At 45.6% G+C, this 16,910-nt stretch overlaps 1 protein-coding gene across 1 annotated transcript in view; it reads right to left on the bottom strand.

Moving 5' to 3' along the window:
- Positions 1-16,910, bottom strand: part of MAPK11 (mitogen-activated protein kinase 11) — a 52,738-nt gene that overhangs the window by 16,621 nt on the left and 19,207 nt on the right. Inside the window, exons 2-6 of the mRNA XM_081023799.1 lie at positions 7,733-7,862; positions 7,439-7,497; positions 5,326-5,437; positions 4,623-4,652; positions 4,436-4,483 (exon numbers count right to left, since the gene is read on the bottom strand). Coding sequence (XP_080879925.1) covers positions 4,436-4,483; positions 4,623-4,652; positions 5,326-5,437; positions 7,439-7,497; positions 7,733-7,862 — 379 coding nt within the window. The remainder of the gene's footprint in view (positions 1-4,435; positions 4,484-4,622; positions 4,653-5,325; positions 5,438-7,438; positions 7,498-7,732; positions 7,863-16,910) is intronic.

Below are 16,910 nucleotides of genomic sequence, written 5' to 3'. Positions count from 1 at the left end.
GGGTCCCCTTTACATACAGAGCATGTACCGTACTCAGTCACTGAGCTATGGTCCGTCCTGAGGGCAACCTTTTCCTCCCAGGGTGTGACGGCCAGTGACACAAAGCATGCACATAAAATCAGGCAGCACAAACCAGAAGGTGATGCTCTCTATCCATTATTTTGATTATAATTTCTCATAAACTGCTATTTCTCAGACTAACCCAGTATTAGTAAGGTGTGCCGGTCTCTACCCATTATTAACTTTTAGGAGGAATCTGAAAACATTCCTGTTCACCCAGGCATTTGGTGGCTGAAGAATGCTGCTCCTGGCAGCCCCAAGATCACAGAATGGAAGAATGTTTTTAACTGTAACTAGAGGCTTTTAATTGTAATTGCTTTTACAATGCTTTAGAATGCTTCCCCCCCCCTTCCTAAATTGTGTATCTGTTTGCCGCCCTGGGCTTCTTGGGGAGGAAGGGCAGGATATAAAATCAATGATCAATAAAATCTTTGTAAGATTTCTCTTTTCCTACTGTTTGTCTATTATATATAGCCACTCTGGGCGGCTTCCAACAAAATATTAAAATACAATAGTCCTTCAGATATTAAAAGCTTCTCTAAAACCGGGCTGCCTTCAAATGTCTCCTAAAAGTCAGATAGTTGTTTATTTCCTTGACATCTGGTGGGAGGGCGTTCTACAGGGCAGGTGCCACTACCGAGAAGGCCCTCTGCCTTGTTCCCTGTAACTTCGCTTCTCAGAGTGAGGGAACTGCCAGAAGGCCCTCGGAGCTGGACCTCAGTGTCCGGGCTGAATGATGGGGGTGGAGACGCTCCTTCAGGTATACTGGACTGAGGCTGTTTAGGGCTTTAAAGGTCATTACTAGGGTCATTCATGGATTATTTCCTTTCTTTGACTATGAAACGAGGACATAAGTGCACCAGGTAAAAACATCTGTTTTGTATGTCTTAGTTATAGATGCAGAGGCCTGAATCATTGTTTCTTTGACTCAGAATCTTTTGAGCATACTTGATCCAGAAAGCTAATCAGTAATGAATTCACTGTGCCAGGCTTAATTTAGCTTTTTATCTGCCTCATTAAAATATTCCATGAATATTAAGGGGATAATTCAGAAGCCCTGTGACTTAAGCGTGTCGTGACTTAAAGACCGACGTCTTTAAGACAGTGGCTTGATGTAAAAAAAAATTCATCCTAAATATCTTCCTGCCACAGCGATTTACATTCACTGGAAAACTGTGTTGTCCAAGGTATAGGTATCAACCTAAGCATTTTAATGCATTGCAGCAGCAAGATCAGATCGTAAGGCCCTCCCTCATATTATAGTATAGTCCCATCAAGCCTTATGCTCACGGAAGGTCATAATTCTCTGGACTGCTGTTGCGGATCTGGGATGAAAATAAAAGCATTTTCTATTAATTCAAAGCTTCTTCTAATTTTTTTTTTTTTTAAAACACACACAATACAAAAATAACCATTACACGGAGAGATTGGGTCATACTTTCAAGAGCACTTGGATAATCCACAAAGTCAATTACCATTCAATTAGACTTCAGCGTTCAGGAAGTGTACTCTGACTGAAAGGATTCGGGAACATCTAAATACTTTGAAAAGTGCATCCCATAAACCAACTGATGCCAATTCAAATGTTTTCAAGTAGGTTCCCGGCTGACGTCATGACTCATGATGGTTGAGCTCCACTGGACTCCGGGGCAGTGCAGCTGTTTGGGCAGTGGAAAGCCAGGATGTATGAGGTAAAATTCCTGGAAATGCCCCTTAGGTGGTTCTGGGGAGTTCACTGCATCCCACGGTGTCGCTTAAACCCATATCTGCCAACTTGAAAGGCAGATCTGGTGTGACCTGGGAAGTATGTGCCTGCCACGGACGAACCTCCATCTCCAGAATGATTTGTGAGCGGTTCCTCACTAATTTGGAATATTGGCGTTAATTATGAGGCGCTCCTGAAACGGCATATGATAAAGGGCTGCAATCCATCAGCTGATGAAAGGACTGGGTTTGGATCTCTGAAGGTATTTGAGTGATTTTTAAGAAGTGTGGAAACCCCTACAACAGACAGGAAAGAAGGGGGAGGACAAGACGCTGCCTGCTTTCATACAGTTTCCAAATGGTTTCTTTCCTTCATGACCTCCCCTGCAAAATGAGTGAGCCGTGTGTAGCCGTAGCTATTTTCAAGCCACAGAATTCAATAGGATCACTTCCATTCATATGTTTCTAGAAAAAGAGGTGCTGGAACTCACAATGGAACTCTTGTTCAATGGCACCCACCTGAGAGGTGCCGGAACTGAGTTCCAGCTGAAAAAAAAGGCCTGGTTATGCCCATGTTTATAAACTGCCTGAGGCAGTGCTCATCTGCACAGGGTTGAGCAGCAGACACAATCCATCCCATTCATCACAAGATGGCCTTATACATATTCTCTGTGCTCTGATTATTGGTGGAAAAATTGGGCGTCAGAAGCAGAACATATGAAGACGGGGTTTTTTGGGGGGTGTAGGCAACAGGCATATAAAGATATACTGAGCTTACCTCACAAATAAGAATAAGGGATACAGCAGAACAAATACTAATTAGGTAAAATTTTGTCTGCATCTCTAAAACAGACCAGCATGCTTTCATTCCCCCTCCCCATGTGCTAATAATTTATTTTTGAGATAAAATAAATTTACATTTTATACACACAAATGAATAGCCAGCAAATGAAATGAAATTTGGGCCAAATGAGACTCAACTGGCTCGTATGTTAGAAAACATTACCTTTTTTATATCTCACTGATATCCCAAAGATTCATAAAAAGCAATTATTATCAAGTAAGGATGAGTTTGGTAGATGCTCCACAGTTAAGAGAGCTTTCTTCCGAAGTCACTAAATCCAGAACTTTAATATTTGTATTTCTTTGGACATTTATATCCCGCCCTTCAACAAATCAGGATGAATTATTAAGAACAGCTTCTGAAAACAGTATAGCAGGGGTTTTTTAAAAATAAATTTTGGCTGGTGTTTCCTTTGGCTTTGTCAGGGGGAGTTTTTGTATATTTCAGTTTAATTGGAAGGGGATTCATCTATTGTTTTGATCATTGTGATTTCTCAGCAGTGGTCTGCAGGTTGCTTCATAATACAGATTCGATCCAGGATAAGGTCCCCATAGCAGGAGGGTATTGCAAGGATAGCATCCCTTGCCACAGGCTCTGCGCGCAATTCTGGTGGCTGTGAGACCATTTCTCATGTTGCGTTGTAACGGTAGGTGGAGTAACAACCACTCAATGGGCATTGTCAGCTGCTGCTTTGAACACTACATGAACAATTTTGTGTTTGCATTTCTTCTTAAAACTGATTGGGATAGAGCAAGTTAAAAAATCTACAATGTATAAATAAATAGAAGATGTCTTCTCTTGCTTTACAGAACGAAAAGTAGGATATAAATATAATTAACCAGGATTTCTCAATGTAGGATGATATGTTAACTTGAAAAAAATCAGAAATAGGAGCATCTAAAAAGGTAAAAGGTAAAGGACCCCTGGACGGTTCAGTCCAGTCAAAGGCGACGATGGGGTTGTGGTGCTCATCTCGCTTTCAGGCCAAGGGAGCCGGCGTTTGTCCACAGACAGCTTTCCGGGTCATGTGGCCAGCATGACTAAACCATTTCTGGCACAACGGAACACTGTGACAGAAACCAGAGCGCACAGGAACGCTCTTTACCTTCCAGCCACAGTGGTACCTATTTATCTACTTGCACTGGTGTGCTTTCGAACTGCTAGGCTGGCAGGAGCTGGGATAGAGAAACGGGAGCTCACCCCGTTGTGCAGGTTCGAACCGTCAACCTTCGGATCAGCAAGCCCAAGAGGCTCAGTGGTTTAGACCACAGCGCCACCTGCAGCCCTAATAGGGCAACACCAGTACAAACAATAAGGTCTTATAAACTGTCAAGTGAGACTCGGAGATGGCCCCACTCTGTTGGTGTGTCCATTACTATGTAACAGTTTAGCCTGTAATCCTAAATTCAAATTATCTGGGAGAAAACCCCATTGAACAGGACTTATTTCGGAGCAGAATAAGGATTGCACTGTTAGCTAATACACATCTTCCTTTTTAAAATGCTAGTTCCGAACTCCAAGTAGTTCCTTGATATCTGCAGCACCTACTATTTCATCTAGTTATCCAGGGCCTGAAATGGACACAACACTTCTTGTGAGTAGTTACTGTAGAAATATTGCCCTAAAGACAGGACCAAAACTTCCATAGTTGCTCATTTATTCAGAGAGCTTCCTGATCAGTTTTAAATTGGTCGGGTTTACAATTTAGTTTTTTACTCGGTACCAGAACAACCATTAATAACAGATGCTGGCATGACAACAGGCACCACTCTTGTTTCAGTCTTGGTTCAAAACGTACCGAAGTAATCAAAATAGCATGAATCCTACCCTTAATTCACAGTCTTCGTTGACAGCTAGGTTACTAGGCTTCAGGTCCTGCATCAGAACAAAAAAGTTAAGAGCATTAAAACGGGGCTAAAATGAAATGAGGGAAAAACAGTATTGCAACTATACCAGAGCAGCAAGCCCAACCAATGACATGCTCACAGTGCATTATATTCCCAGTGCAACGTACCCGGTGAATGATTCCAGCCGAATGAATATACTGTTAAATAAAAAGAAAATAGGTGAGGTCAGACAACAAAGTCAAACGCAAGTGATTAATGACAGCTATTAGCTGTCATCCACTCAGACAGGTGTTTTTATTCTGCAGTACAAAGAGATAAAGGTTAGCCTGTATTCCCACCTATGTGGCAAATGATCAGTGATGTACGTAAGGAGCAAACGCACCAATAAGAAAGGCTGCTGATGTTTTGCAATTCAATCTGTAATTTTTGTGAGTTTAAAAGCCCTTCCAGACACACTGTTTGTAACATAGGGCTCCTCTTCTATCATTTCTCCTTTCGCTAAAGCAGCAAAACTTAAACATATGTGCCAATTATAGAGGAACTTACAAATCCCATTAATCCACGAATTATGATTTCAGCACTGCCGACGTCTGTGTGGCACACTGAGCTGCAGTGTTTAACCAATATTTTGAATAACTGAACAGGTTGATCAAATCAATTAACTAGGGGTTAAAATGTTGTTTTAAACACAAGCAGTTATGGGAAAACCTATGAGTGCTTACCCAAGAAGTATTTTCTGTTGGGCAAGGCTTTTGTAGAATACATAGTAAGAACATACAAATAACATGAGCAGCAGGCATTATCTTAAGAGATGTTTCATCCTGTGTTTCAGCTCGAGTACGTTTTCCCCCTTCCCTCCATAGGTTTTACCTTAAGCCCTCGAAGTAACTGATATATAAGAAACTGTATATGGTCGTCTGTCAGTTTCTGGCACTTCACAATGTTATTCAGGTCAGCACCCATTAAATTTGTGACAAGGTACCTGTAAATACAAAGCATTCAGATGACATCCAATTGCTTCTAAAGTCTTTTTTTACTGTATCAGTGCTTTTCTTTGAAAAGAACTGGTACACAGGGTTTCCTGGTGAGGCTCTACAAGCCGTGCTTCCAGACACAAGTAAGATCCAAACTACAAGGATCCAAACTACAAGAAAGAAGATTCCACCTAAACATTAGGAAGAACTTCCTGACAGTAAGAGCTGTTCGACAGTGGAATTTGCTGCCAAGGAGTGTGGTGGAGTCTCCTTCTTTGGAGGTCTTTAAGCAGAGGCTTGACAACCATATGTCAGGAGTGCTCTGATGGTGTTTCCTGCTTGGCAGGGGGTTGGACTCGATGGCCCTTGTGGTCTCTTCCAACTCTATGATTCTATGATTCTAAGAATGTGACTTCCATGCATTATATATGGTCACAAAACTGAGGAATGGGAAAAATATGAAGACTCGGTTGTCACAAACCGTGGCTAAGGGAAACTGAACTCAGCGTAAGGTTTCTGGAATCGCAGGAGTGCACCCAACGTTTCCTTCCTCTGACACTTCCCACGGGAGGAAGCAAAACTTTGGCTCCTACCAACAGAGTTCAGTGCAGGATTAAGCCAAGTGTACAAAAGTTGAGCAACGAAGGCCAAGGAGGTTACAGATACTGTGAGTACAGTAGCATGGGGGAACATACTCCCCCAAAATAAACAAATAAATACACAAGCACTAGATAACGTACAGGCAAGAGATCAATATCCTATGTTTATTCATTTAAAGCAGTTACACTCCATGCTTTAGAGGAGGCGACTCCTAGAGCATCTTACAAAGATCAATAGTCCTTGCCCCCTGCCCTCGGGCTTACAATCTAAAAGATACAACACAAAAAGAAAAAGACTGGGAGGGAGCTCAGGCGCCAGTTCTTAGTCACCATTGTTATGACACAGTAAATAGTTCTGTCTATATGGAGTATGGGAAGCCTGATGCCCTGAAGATGGTGTTGAAAAACAACTGCCATCATCCCTGGCAACTGGCCACGCTGAATGGACTGGTGGGACTTGAGGTCCCAAGATCCAAAGGTTCCCCATTCTTGTCCCATACAAAGCACACACACACACACACCACACACTGCAGGTACTTGCTGTACATTTTAAACAGCACCTTCTCCAGCCCTGGTTCAGATGAAGTGAACGACAGCTGCATCAGAGCGGCTGTGTTGCTCACCTGACTTCCCACAGGCCAGGTTCCTGAAGAATCATGGGATGTGAAGAGGTGAGGTGATGGCAAGGTTGGTGCTGTGCAAATGCCTTAGCGTCAGCATCCCAGCTACACTGCACTGACCTCGCTGCCACCTCGCCCTTCCCCTTTCCATCCCGTATACAGTCATACCTCGGGTTAAATATGCTTCAGGTTGAGCGATTTCAGGTTACGCTCCGCGACGACCTGGAAGTAACGGAACGCGTTACTTCTGGGTTTTGCCGCTCACGCAGACGCTCAAACTGACGTCATGCGCAGAAGCGCAGAATCGCGACCTGCGTACACGCAGGTTGCGTTCTACTCAGGATGTGAACGGGGCTCTGGAAGGGATCCTGTTCGCATCCAGAGGTACCACTGTACAGTCGTACCTCCGCTTACATAGCCCTCTGGGTACGTAAACTTCGGGATATGAATGCAGCAAACCCGGAAGTATTTTTCCGGGTTTCGCCGTGCGCGCATGCGCAGAACCTCTTGTTGCAAATTCCTCGGGATGCGGCCGGACCTCCGGAACAGATCCTGTTCGCAACCGGAGGTACCACTGTACTGAAACAATCCGGCTGCGGGAAGGTTGGGCGAGCAATGCAGCCCCACAACGCCAACACTGCCCGCTACTGCTTTCAGAGTCTATAGATGTCAGCGGAACACAGCTGAGTGCATACTTTCTATAGAAATAAACAAGACTTAGGCATGCATAACTTGGGCTGGCCGTTTATCTTAGCAGCTTGCCAACAAGTTTAGGTCAAACGTTACTTACACTTCATTAAAATTTTCTATTGACGCCGCAGGTGTGAAAACATCTAGTAATCCTATAACCTGAAACAGAAGAAGAGGAGTTTTTATTTTATCTGGAGAAATGCGTGCGGCACCGCTATCTCTACTTACCAGTTTCGAATCTAAAATGAAGGATAATGGCAGCCCGGCACGGGATAAGGTATGCCAAAACCTAATGAAGTTAGTTGTGTCTAACCGATGAACATTTTAATAAAACTAAATGATTAGATGGATTACAAGCTCATTATTCGCAATTCGCACAGCCTGTTCCACTCACGTTTTCGTGTTTCATGTGCTTCAGTAATCTAAGCTCCCGGTAGGTTCTTCTGGCGTGAATAAGGGACTGGAAAGGTCTCGAAAGCTTCTTGACTGCCACCTTCTGCCTTGTTTTGGTATCATATGCTGAACTGAAACAAATGCAAATGCAAAAGAAAAGAAAAGGAATTTTACTATATTTTATTTCATAAAATTTATACATTGTTTGATTGTAAACAAACAAACAAACCCTCAAAGCGGCTTGCAAAAGAGAGTAAAATCAAGAAAAAAATAACAACACTACTTTAAAACATTCAAAAGACCAAAGTTACCTCAATTTTCTAAGCACCGGCTTGTCTAAACAGGAATGTTTTAGCGGGTGCCAAAAAGAGTAGAGTTAAGGCATCTGTTTAAGCTCAAAGGCAAGGAGTTCCAAAGTGCAGGTGCTGCCACACTAAATGATCAAGTTCCTACAAATGCCGAATAGGTATGATGTGGCACCTGTAAAGGTAAAGGGACCCCTGACCATTAGGTCCAGTCGTGGCCGACTCTGGGGTTGCGCCGCTCATCTTGCTTTACTGGCCGAGCGTACAGCTTCCGGGTCATGTGGCCAGCATGACTAAGCCGCTTCTAGCAAAACCAGAGCAGTGCATGGAAATGCCGTTTACCTTCCCACCGGAGCAGTACCTATTTATCTACTTGCACTTTGTGCTTTTGAACTGCTAGGTTGGCAGGAGCAGGGACCGAGCAACAGGAGCTCACCCCGTTGCGGGGATTCGAACTGACGACCTTCTGATCGGCAAGTCCTAGGCTCTGTGGTTTAACCCACAGCGCCACCCGCGTCCCTTATGATGTGGCACCTGAGGTAATGCCAATTCCACCAATCAAAGTGGTTGAGTGGGCATCTGTAGGGTAAGGTGATATCGTAGGTAACTGGCCCCAAGTTGTTAAGAGCTTTATATACTAATAGTAACACCTTGAACCTGGCCTGGTAGCAAATCAGCAAGTTGTCCATACTTTAGTCCAGTGTGTGTTTTTTTTCAAAAAAAAGAAAATGTTTCGGTACTCTCATTTTGACTCATTTTATAGTTCAAATCGCGGAAAATAAATACAGTAAATGGACAAAAGAAAAAGATTCACAAAATGCTTAGGGGTATTTCTTTTTGAACTTAACTCTTATTATAATCCTTCATTCCTTTCATATGGGGAAAAACAAATCTCAAATATTATTCAGGGTTCCCCACACTGTACACACATTTATCATTAAAGATCCATTAACAAATATGCTGCTGAAGTAAAAGCAAACATTCAAACAACAAACTATTTTGAACTCCTTTTAATCGGCTGCTGTTAAGGTACCGTATTTTTCGCACCATTGGACGCACCGGACCATAGGACGCACCAGATCATAGGAGGGGGAGAACAGGGAAAAAATTTTTTTTCTTGTTCTCTCCCTCTAAAACAAGGTGCGTTCAAGGTACCTAATTTTTTTTTTGGGGGGGGGGAAATAAAGAAAAAGAAATTCCCTCCCCAGGCACGGGGCAGGCGCGGGGGAAGCCCGAGCTTCCCCCGACCCTAGCCCCCAGAACAGCCTGCTATCCGCAAGCCTAGGGACCCGAGCCGGTCTCCCCAGGCTTGTGGAGAGGTGCGCGAAGCCCGGGCGCGCTCTTCAGTGTGCACCAGGCTTCGGAATGCAGGCAGCTCCGTGCCACCCTCCCGAGCCCCGCGCGGCTTCGCGCCGGGACCGGGAGGGTGGCGCGGAGCTGCAGGAAGCCCTGGGGCGCAGGCAGCTCCGCGCCACCCTCCGGAGCCCCGCGCGGCTTCGCGCCGGGACCGGGAGGGTGGCGCGGAGCTGCAGGAAGCCCTGGGGCGCAGGCAGCTCCGCGCCACCCTCCGGAGCCCCGCGCGGCTTCGCGCCGGGACCGGGAGGGTGGCGCGGAGCTGCAGGAAGCCCTGGGGCGCAGGCAGCTCCGCGCCACCCTCCGGAGCCCCGCGCGGCTTCGCGCCGGGACCGGGAGGGTGGCGCGGAGCTGCAGGAAGCCCTGGGGCGCAGGCAGCTCCGCGCCACCCTCCGGAGCCCCGCGCGGCTTCGCGCCGGGACCGGGAGGGTGGCGCGGAGCTGCAGGAAGCCCTGGGGCGCAGGCAGCTCCGCGCCACCCTCCGGAGCCCCGCGCGGCTTCGCGCGGGGGTCTGGAGGGTGGCGCGGAGCTGCAAGAAGCCCTGGAGCGCAGGCAGCTCCGCGCCACCCTCCGGAGCCCCGCGCAGCTTCGCGCCGGGATCGGGAGGGTGGCGCGGAGCTGCAGGAAGCCCTGGGGCGCAGGCAGTTCCGCGCCACCCTCCGGAGCCCCGCGCGGGGGTCTGGAGGGTGGCGTGGAGCTGCAAGAAGCCCTGGAGCTCAGGCAGCTCCGCGCTACCCTCCGGAGCCCCGCGCGGCTTCGCGCCGGGATCCGGAGGGTGGCGCGGAGCTGCAGGAAGCCCGGGAAAGCCTGCATTCGCTCCATAGGACGCACACACATTTCCCCTTCATTTTTGGAGGGGAAAAAGTGCGTCCTATAGAGCGAAAAATACGGTAAATAAAGCAAGTGAACTGGGTGCTTGCTCCAGTTCAGTGTTTGTTATGGCATCACACCAAAACGATGGCCTGGCGAATCGACCCAGACCTGCACTTCTGTACCCAAGTCTTGCATTGGGTCAAGTAAAAACTGAGAGGAGAATGCTGGGACAGAAACAGGGAACGACATTGCTAAATATAACCCTACTGGCATCAACAGGACCAAGGACACTTCTGTACTTCTAAAACAGAAAACAGCAATAATAAACTTAACCAAACTGAGTAACAGACTTCAACATCAATAACCTCACCACACCAGTGGATAAAAACCCGGAAACAAGCAGCTGCTATTCGGACAATAGCAGGCCTTTGCAGATGCTGACAGGATCAACCTTGGAGAAACAGAACACATAAAGAGATAGCTACCAATTCTACTAAGGTCTACTGAGCAGCTTACAGTTTCTCTTTCATTGACCGGACCCGAATATCTTGTTTGATGGCTATATATTTCCAAAATAAGCAAATGTCATTTGTGGGGGGAAGGTTCTTACTTACTTATTTCTTTCATTATCTTAACATAGCAACCTTTTACAGAAAACTCCTCAAATAAGTATTTCTTGTGATGACCTACCACAAGCATTCTCCCTAGGTGATATCTGTCGCTCCCATCTGCCATGACAAACACCCAGAGAATTAGCATCATTAATTTGGCTTCCTATCTCCCAGGTCCCCAAATCAAGACTCCATAGGGAGCACTTAGATCTGGATTCTGGGCCCCTGGTGAACAGACAGGAGCCTCTATTAATTACGGAGTCTGCCACCCTGTCTAGGTTTATCGAGTGTTAATTACGCCTGCCAAACATTGGCATGCTGCATGTAGCCTTCTCATGTGCATCGTTAATTAAAGCCAACCGGCTTACAAGGCTATAAAAGGTTGCCTTAGGCCACTGACAATAAACAAACCTTCAATATAAATGCTCGAGGCTTTGATAATGTAGGCCTTGATGATTCAAAACCTTAACATTTTCTTGTCAACCCCTTCTCCTATCAGCAGGTAGCTGCATAACTCCTTTCCTTATGATGCAGATGTTGTGTTTGCTGTAATGATTCCCACAGCCTTACCTACGCAAAAGACAAATAATAATAATAATAATAATAATAATAATAATAATAATATAGATTCGATCCAGGATAAGGTCCCCATAGCAGGAGGGTATTGCAAGGATAGCAGTGGTACCTCGGGTTACATATGCTTCAGGTTACATACGCTTCAGGTTACAGACTCCGCTAACCCAGAAATAGTACGTCAGGTTAAGAACTTTGCTTCAGGATGAGAACGGAAACCGTGCTTTGGCGGCGCAGCAGCAGGAGGAGACCCCATTAGCTAAAGTGGTGCTTCAGGTTAAGAACAGTTTCAGGTTAAGAACGGACCTCCGGAACGAATTAAGTACTTAACCCGAGGTACCACTGTACTGTCAATGTACAACCTATGCACAATGAAATTAACCTGGAAGTACAGGAATGGGTTACTTCCGGGTTTCAGGAGTTGCACATACACAGAAGCGCTAAATGGCGCTTTTCGCATGTGCAGAAGCACCAAATCACAACCCGCGCGTGCGCAGAAGCGCCGCTGTGGGTTGCAAATGTGCATCCCACACAGATCACATTTGCAACCCGAGCATCCACTGTATTATTTTCTGTTCAGCAGCCTAACAGCCCACAGCCTAAATACCAAAAGGCTTTTGTCCTATTGTGGTGGTGGCCCAAAAATCCACAATAAATAGGATAATGTGAACCCCTATAAATCTTTGAGTGTGCTTCTAACAGAGATGTTATGGTAACCCACTGCTTTATGAAACTGATGATTTTCGCAAGTTGCCTCCCCCATTGGGGCAGAAGTACAGCTAATATATGAATCACAAAGATACTGCTCATAAGCTAGAACATAAGTTGATACATGGTGCAAATGGATATGCGTAACACAGGTTCCCAACATTCATACTAACACAATGTAACAGAAGTTAGTATTTTAACAGAGAGCGCTGGGAATCAAAGCTGAATCAACAGAAATTGCTAACGCGTATTGCGCATGTGTATTAAACATGAAATGAGGTCATGATGTACATGATTGGTGAAAATTGAAATCCTTTTTTTGAAATGTTATAAATACTACCGCCCCGACCCTTGCGAAACAATTCGACTGTAACCTATTGCCTAGCAATAAACAATGGACTCCTAACTCCTCTTGTCTCTGAGTCTTATTGGCGTAAACTCAGAAGATAAGCCATTTTTGGCCCACAACACTATGTATCTAGCTGACTCTATCTAGCTGGCCTATTGTGTGCACAGAATGCCTTCAAATTAAGGTTACCGGACATCCCCGTTTCCCGGGGACAGTCCCCAGATTTAGAAATCAGTCCCCTGACAAAATCCATCTATTTAGTAGGAAGTTAAAAAGGTCCCCAGATTCATTGAAAAAAATCTGGTAACCTTAAGCTAATAGGTATCTAACGCCATTTGCACATGCAGAATGTAGGCACCCTATATATAGAAATGAGTAAACCAGTGATATTTTAGGGAGCAGTCTAGCAGGCGGGGCCCATTACTTACATCATAGGAGCCTACACAACACAAAACACTGTTGCTGTATGCAGGTTTTATTTTATTTGCTTTTTATCTTATATTTTGGAAATGTATATCCAGCGTTTTTTTTCTTTTAGTTTTTTGGGGCCCCCAAGAGAGTGGGGCCCTAAGCTATAGCTTGTTTAGCTTATACGTAAATCTGGCACTGCTTCCTTCCAAAGGAGCCCAGGGTGGCATCCGCATAAGTGATAAAACAGCTAAACACAGTTCCAACGCAGATACACACTGGACAGACAAAGCCTGCCTAATACTTAAGGAGAGGGAATTCCAAAGTGTAGGTGCCAGAACATGAAAAGGTTCTGTGCAGAACAGAACTCCTGATAAAGTGAGTAATCTGCGGGAGGCCCTCACCTGCAGAGAGGAGTGATTGACTGGGCATATAAGGGATAAGATGATCTTAAATGAAATGTGAATGCATAAATGGCTTTTCTGGCTAAAAAGCACAAAAGAGAACAAAGGCCTAGCGTGGGGCTTAAACTCTGCCAATCTATCTGTACTGCAAGATTTCCCCCTTGGCTTGCCTTAACCATGTTAATTTTGACCATGTAATGGTGGCATCTGAATGCATGCTAAGCCATAAATCATAGTTAAGCAAATATGCATATCAGCTGCATGCTGGTGTGCACAAAGGCAGAGCGCTCCTACTCTGCTCCTTTATTAGTTGAGCAAGGAAATGAGCCACGGAGCGGCTGGCATTGGCATTACATCTCCAGCCTGTGCTTGTGGTTCCTCTCTCACCAAACAAACCACAACAGGGTAACCAGAAACAAGAGTATTTCATCCATGGTCCATTGTGTGTCGAGGTCCCCAAGCCACCCCAAATAACTCACACATCACACAGGAATTTTGTTTAAGGTTTTTGGCATAATTTTTGGCCACAACTTTATTAAAATACAAAAATGTGAGTGGTTGCTTAGGCATTGGTTGCGACTATCTGCCCCCCAGTGAGGGACAGACTGACATTTCGCAAGCCTGCAAAAGTCAGAAAAGGGGAATACATTTGGGGGTAGCGACGGAGCAGGGAACCTGCCCTCAGCCCTCCCCAAATGCAACCAGGGGCTCTTGTGTGGCCCTAGCCCCTTGACAGGGTTCGGACAAAAGCATAGGCGAGCCCCTGTATTCCTTTAATGGAATCCCTTGCAGCAGCAGCATTGGAGGGGCAGGCACAGCCAATCCATGCCCCTCAACCAACCAAACCCTAAACCAATGCCTAACCACAACCTTACAAGTTGTGGCAATTTGCTACGCAGTAGGCAAAAACCAAATGGCACCAGCCAATCAGCCAGATGCACAAAATTCCTACTGGGCCCCTGCCCCAAGAGCAGACGACCCCATGACAGGCATAGCAAGGTCAAAGCGAACAACCCTAAATATAGGGAGGGGGGATGGGCAATCCGATGCACGGAGTGAAAAGAGGAAGCTCTACGCTTCGTGCAGGGAGTTTTAACATTTCTGGCTGTCAATCACAGAATGGCAACATTAACTTCATCCCAACAACAAGGGAAGCCCAATCACAACAGTGGCCAATGATCAATTAGCCCGCCCCACAACTTTGGAGTGTCTTGTCAGCCCCCACCGCAACAAGTGCTCTCCATGAAGGAGAACAACCAAAATGGTCAAAGGCCTGGAAACGATGCCTTATGAGGAACGGCTAAGGGAGCTGGGCATGTTTAGCCTGGAGAAGAGGAGGTTAAGGGGTGATATGATAGCCATGTTCAAATATATAAAAGGATGTCACATAGAGGAGGGAGAAAGGTTGTTTTCTGCTGCTCCAGAGAAGCGGACACGGAGCAATGGATCCAAACTACAAGAAAGAAGATTCCACCTAAACATTAGGAAGAACTTCCTGACAGTAAGAGCTGTTCGACAGTGGAATTTGCTGCCAAGGCGTGTGGTGGAGTCTCCTTCTTTGGAGGTCTTTAAGCAGAGGCTTGACAACCATATGTCAGGAGTGCTCTGATGGTGTTTCCTGCTTGGCAGGGGTTTGGACTCGATGGCCCTTGTGGTCTCTTCCAACTCTATGATACTATGATTCTATGAACACACTTTGGTGATGGGAAGTCAGGCAAGCACTGCTGCCATACTAACCACTACTGTCTTGAAGGAATCCCACTCATTTCCCTCCTCCAGCCCAGTAGGTGGCAGGGGGAATCATTCTGCCCCCATCCCACTGCCACAGAGGTAACCTGGAGTTGAAAAATAATGGTTTTGTCCCATTCCGCTTCTTCTCCCTCATAACTGGGTCAAACAACATTATCCTTAGTCATATTTACTTGGAAGTAATGGGACGCGGGTGGCGCTGTGGTCTAAACCACTGAGGCTCTTGGGCCTGCCGATTGGAAGGTCGGCGGTTCGAATTCCCATGACGGGTTAAGCACCCGTTGTTCGGTCCCTGCTCCTGCCAACCTAGCAGTTCGAAAGCATGCCAAAAAGTGCAAGTAGATAAGTAGGTACCACTCTGGTGGGAAGGTAAACGGCGTTTCCGTGCGTGCTCTGGTTTCGCCAGAAGCGGCTTAGTCATGCTGGCGACATGACTCGGAAAAACTGTCTGTGGACAAACGCCGGCTCTCTCAGCCTGAAAAGCAAGATGATTGCCGCAAACACAGAGTCGTCTGTGACTGGACTTTACTGTCAGGGGTCCTTTACCTTTTTTAATGGGAATTAATTTCAGGCAGGGTGCCCACTTATACATAACTAAAAGTGAATAAATACCGGTACCTCATCACCCATTACCAGAAGAAGAAGAAGAAGAAGAAGAAGAAGAAGAAGAAGAATTGAAGGCAAAACATGCAGAGTTGCATAGGTTTGTGTATGCTAATTGATATGTACAGAGGAAAATTGAGAAATACAGTTAAGAACTTAATTCGTTCTGGACCTTAAACTGTTCTTAACCTGAGGTACCACTTTAGCTAATGGGGCCTTCCGCTGCCGCCGCGTTATGATTTCTGTTCTCATCCTGAAACAAAGTTCTTAACCCAATGTACTATTTCTGGGTTAGCGGAGTCTGTAACCTGAAGCGTTTGTAACCTGAAGCGTCTGTAACCCGAGGTACCACTGTAGAATGGGAAGACTAATGTGTATTGTCCTGCGTGCCTGTCCTGATACTAAATGTTGGACAATTTCAAGGTTCCTGATCTCCCTTCTAACGATTTGACTGGGCAGTTTCCAAACTGAGGTTGCCTTCAAAGAGAGGACTGTCCTTTGACAGCTTTTCTAGTAGAAGGCTGCCCTCTGTTAAGTAGGACACATAGCCACTCTGGTTGCAAGTAAATCTGCACTGGACTGCAGGTGGAGCACTAAGCAGTACATCCTGGGTTTTTTAAGGGCTGGAAATAGAGAAAAGGGTTGGGTGTTTTACCTGCTCATGCCGTCTTGCAATGTCATTGTTGATACTTGTATGGTAGCTCCTAGCAACAGCAACCCGCACAAATACAAGAACCCTTTCATTTTTTGCAATGAATTTCACAAAGATCAGCACACACTTAATGAGAAGCAAATGAAAGCTCTCACACGCAGCCTGATCATATGCATATTTACATGCAGATGAATCCTACTGAGTGTAATAGGGGCTACTCCAATTAAAGTAGTTCTAATGTGCATGAGATTGCAGCTTTAAATATTCCGCTCCTTACTATGGCCGTCATTGTAGCTGTTTCTGATGCCTTGCTGTCTAAATAAGTAGCTACGGCAATGCACAGTTGAAGGAAGATCCATAAAATAAAGAAGGAAGAAAATCGAATTTAAACATCTCATTTAAGTTTCAAGAAGAGTGATGAGCAACACTGAACGGCAGACCTAAAACACTGATTTGTCCCTGGAGTATATAGTATGTGACTATTAATTGACTGGTTCATCAGTTAAAAGTCAGATAAAAATGGTAAAGGTAAAGGTACCCCAGACCGTTAGGTCCAGTCGTGGACGACTCTGGGGTTGCGCGCGCATCTCGCTCTATAGGCCGAGGGAGCCGGCGTTTGTCTGCAGACAGCTTCCGGATCATGTGGCTAGC

Source organism: Podarcis pityusensis (genome assembly GCF_964106645.2).
Source record: "Podarcis pityusensis genome assembly, chromosome: 10".
Taxonomy (NCBI): domain Eukaryota; kingdom Metazoa; phylum Chordata; class Lepidosauria; order Squamata; family Lacertidae; genus Podarcis; species Podarcis pityusensis.
The sequence above is the reverse complement of the archived record's forward strand: the minus strand, read 5'-3'. Positions and strand labels throughout refer to the sequence as shown.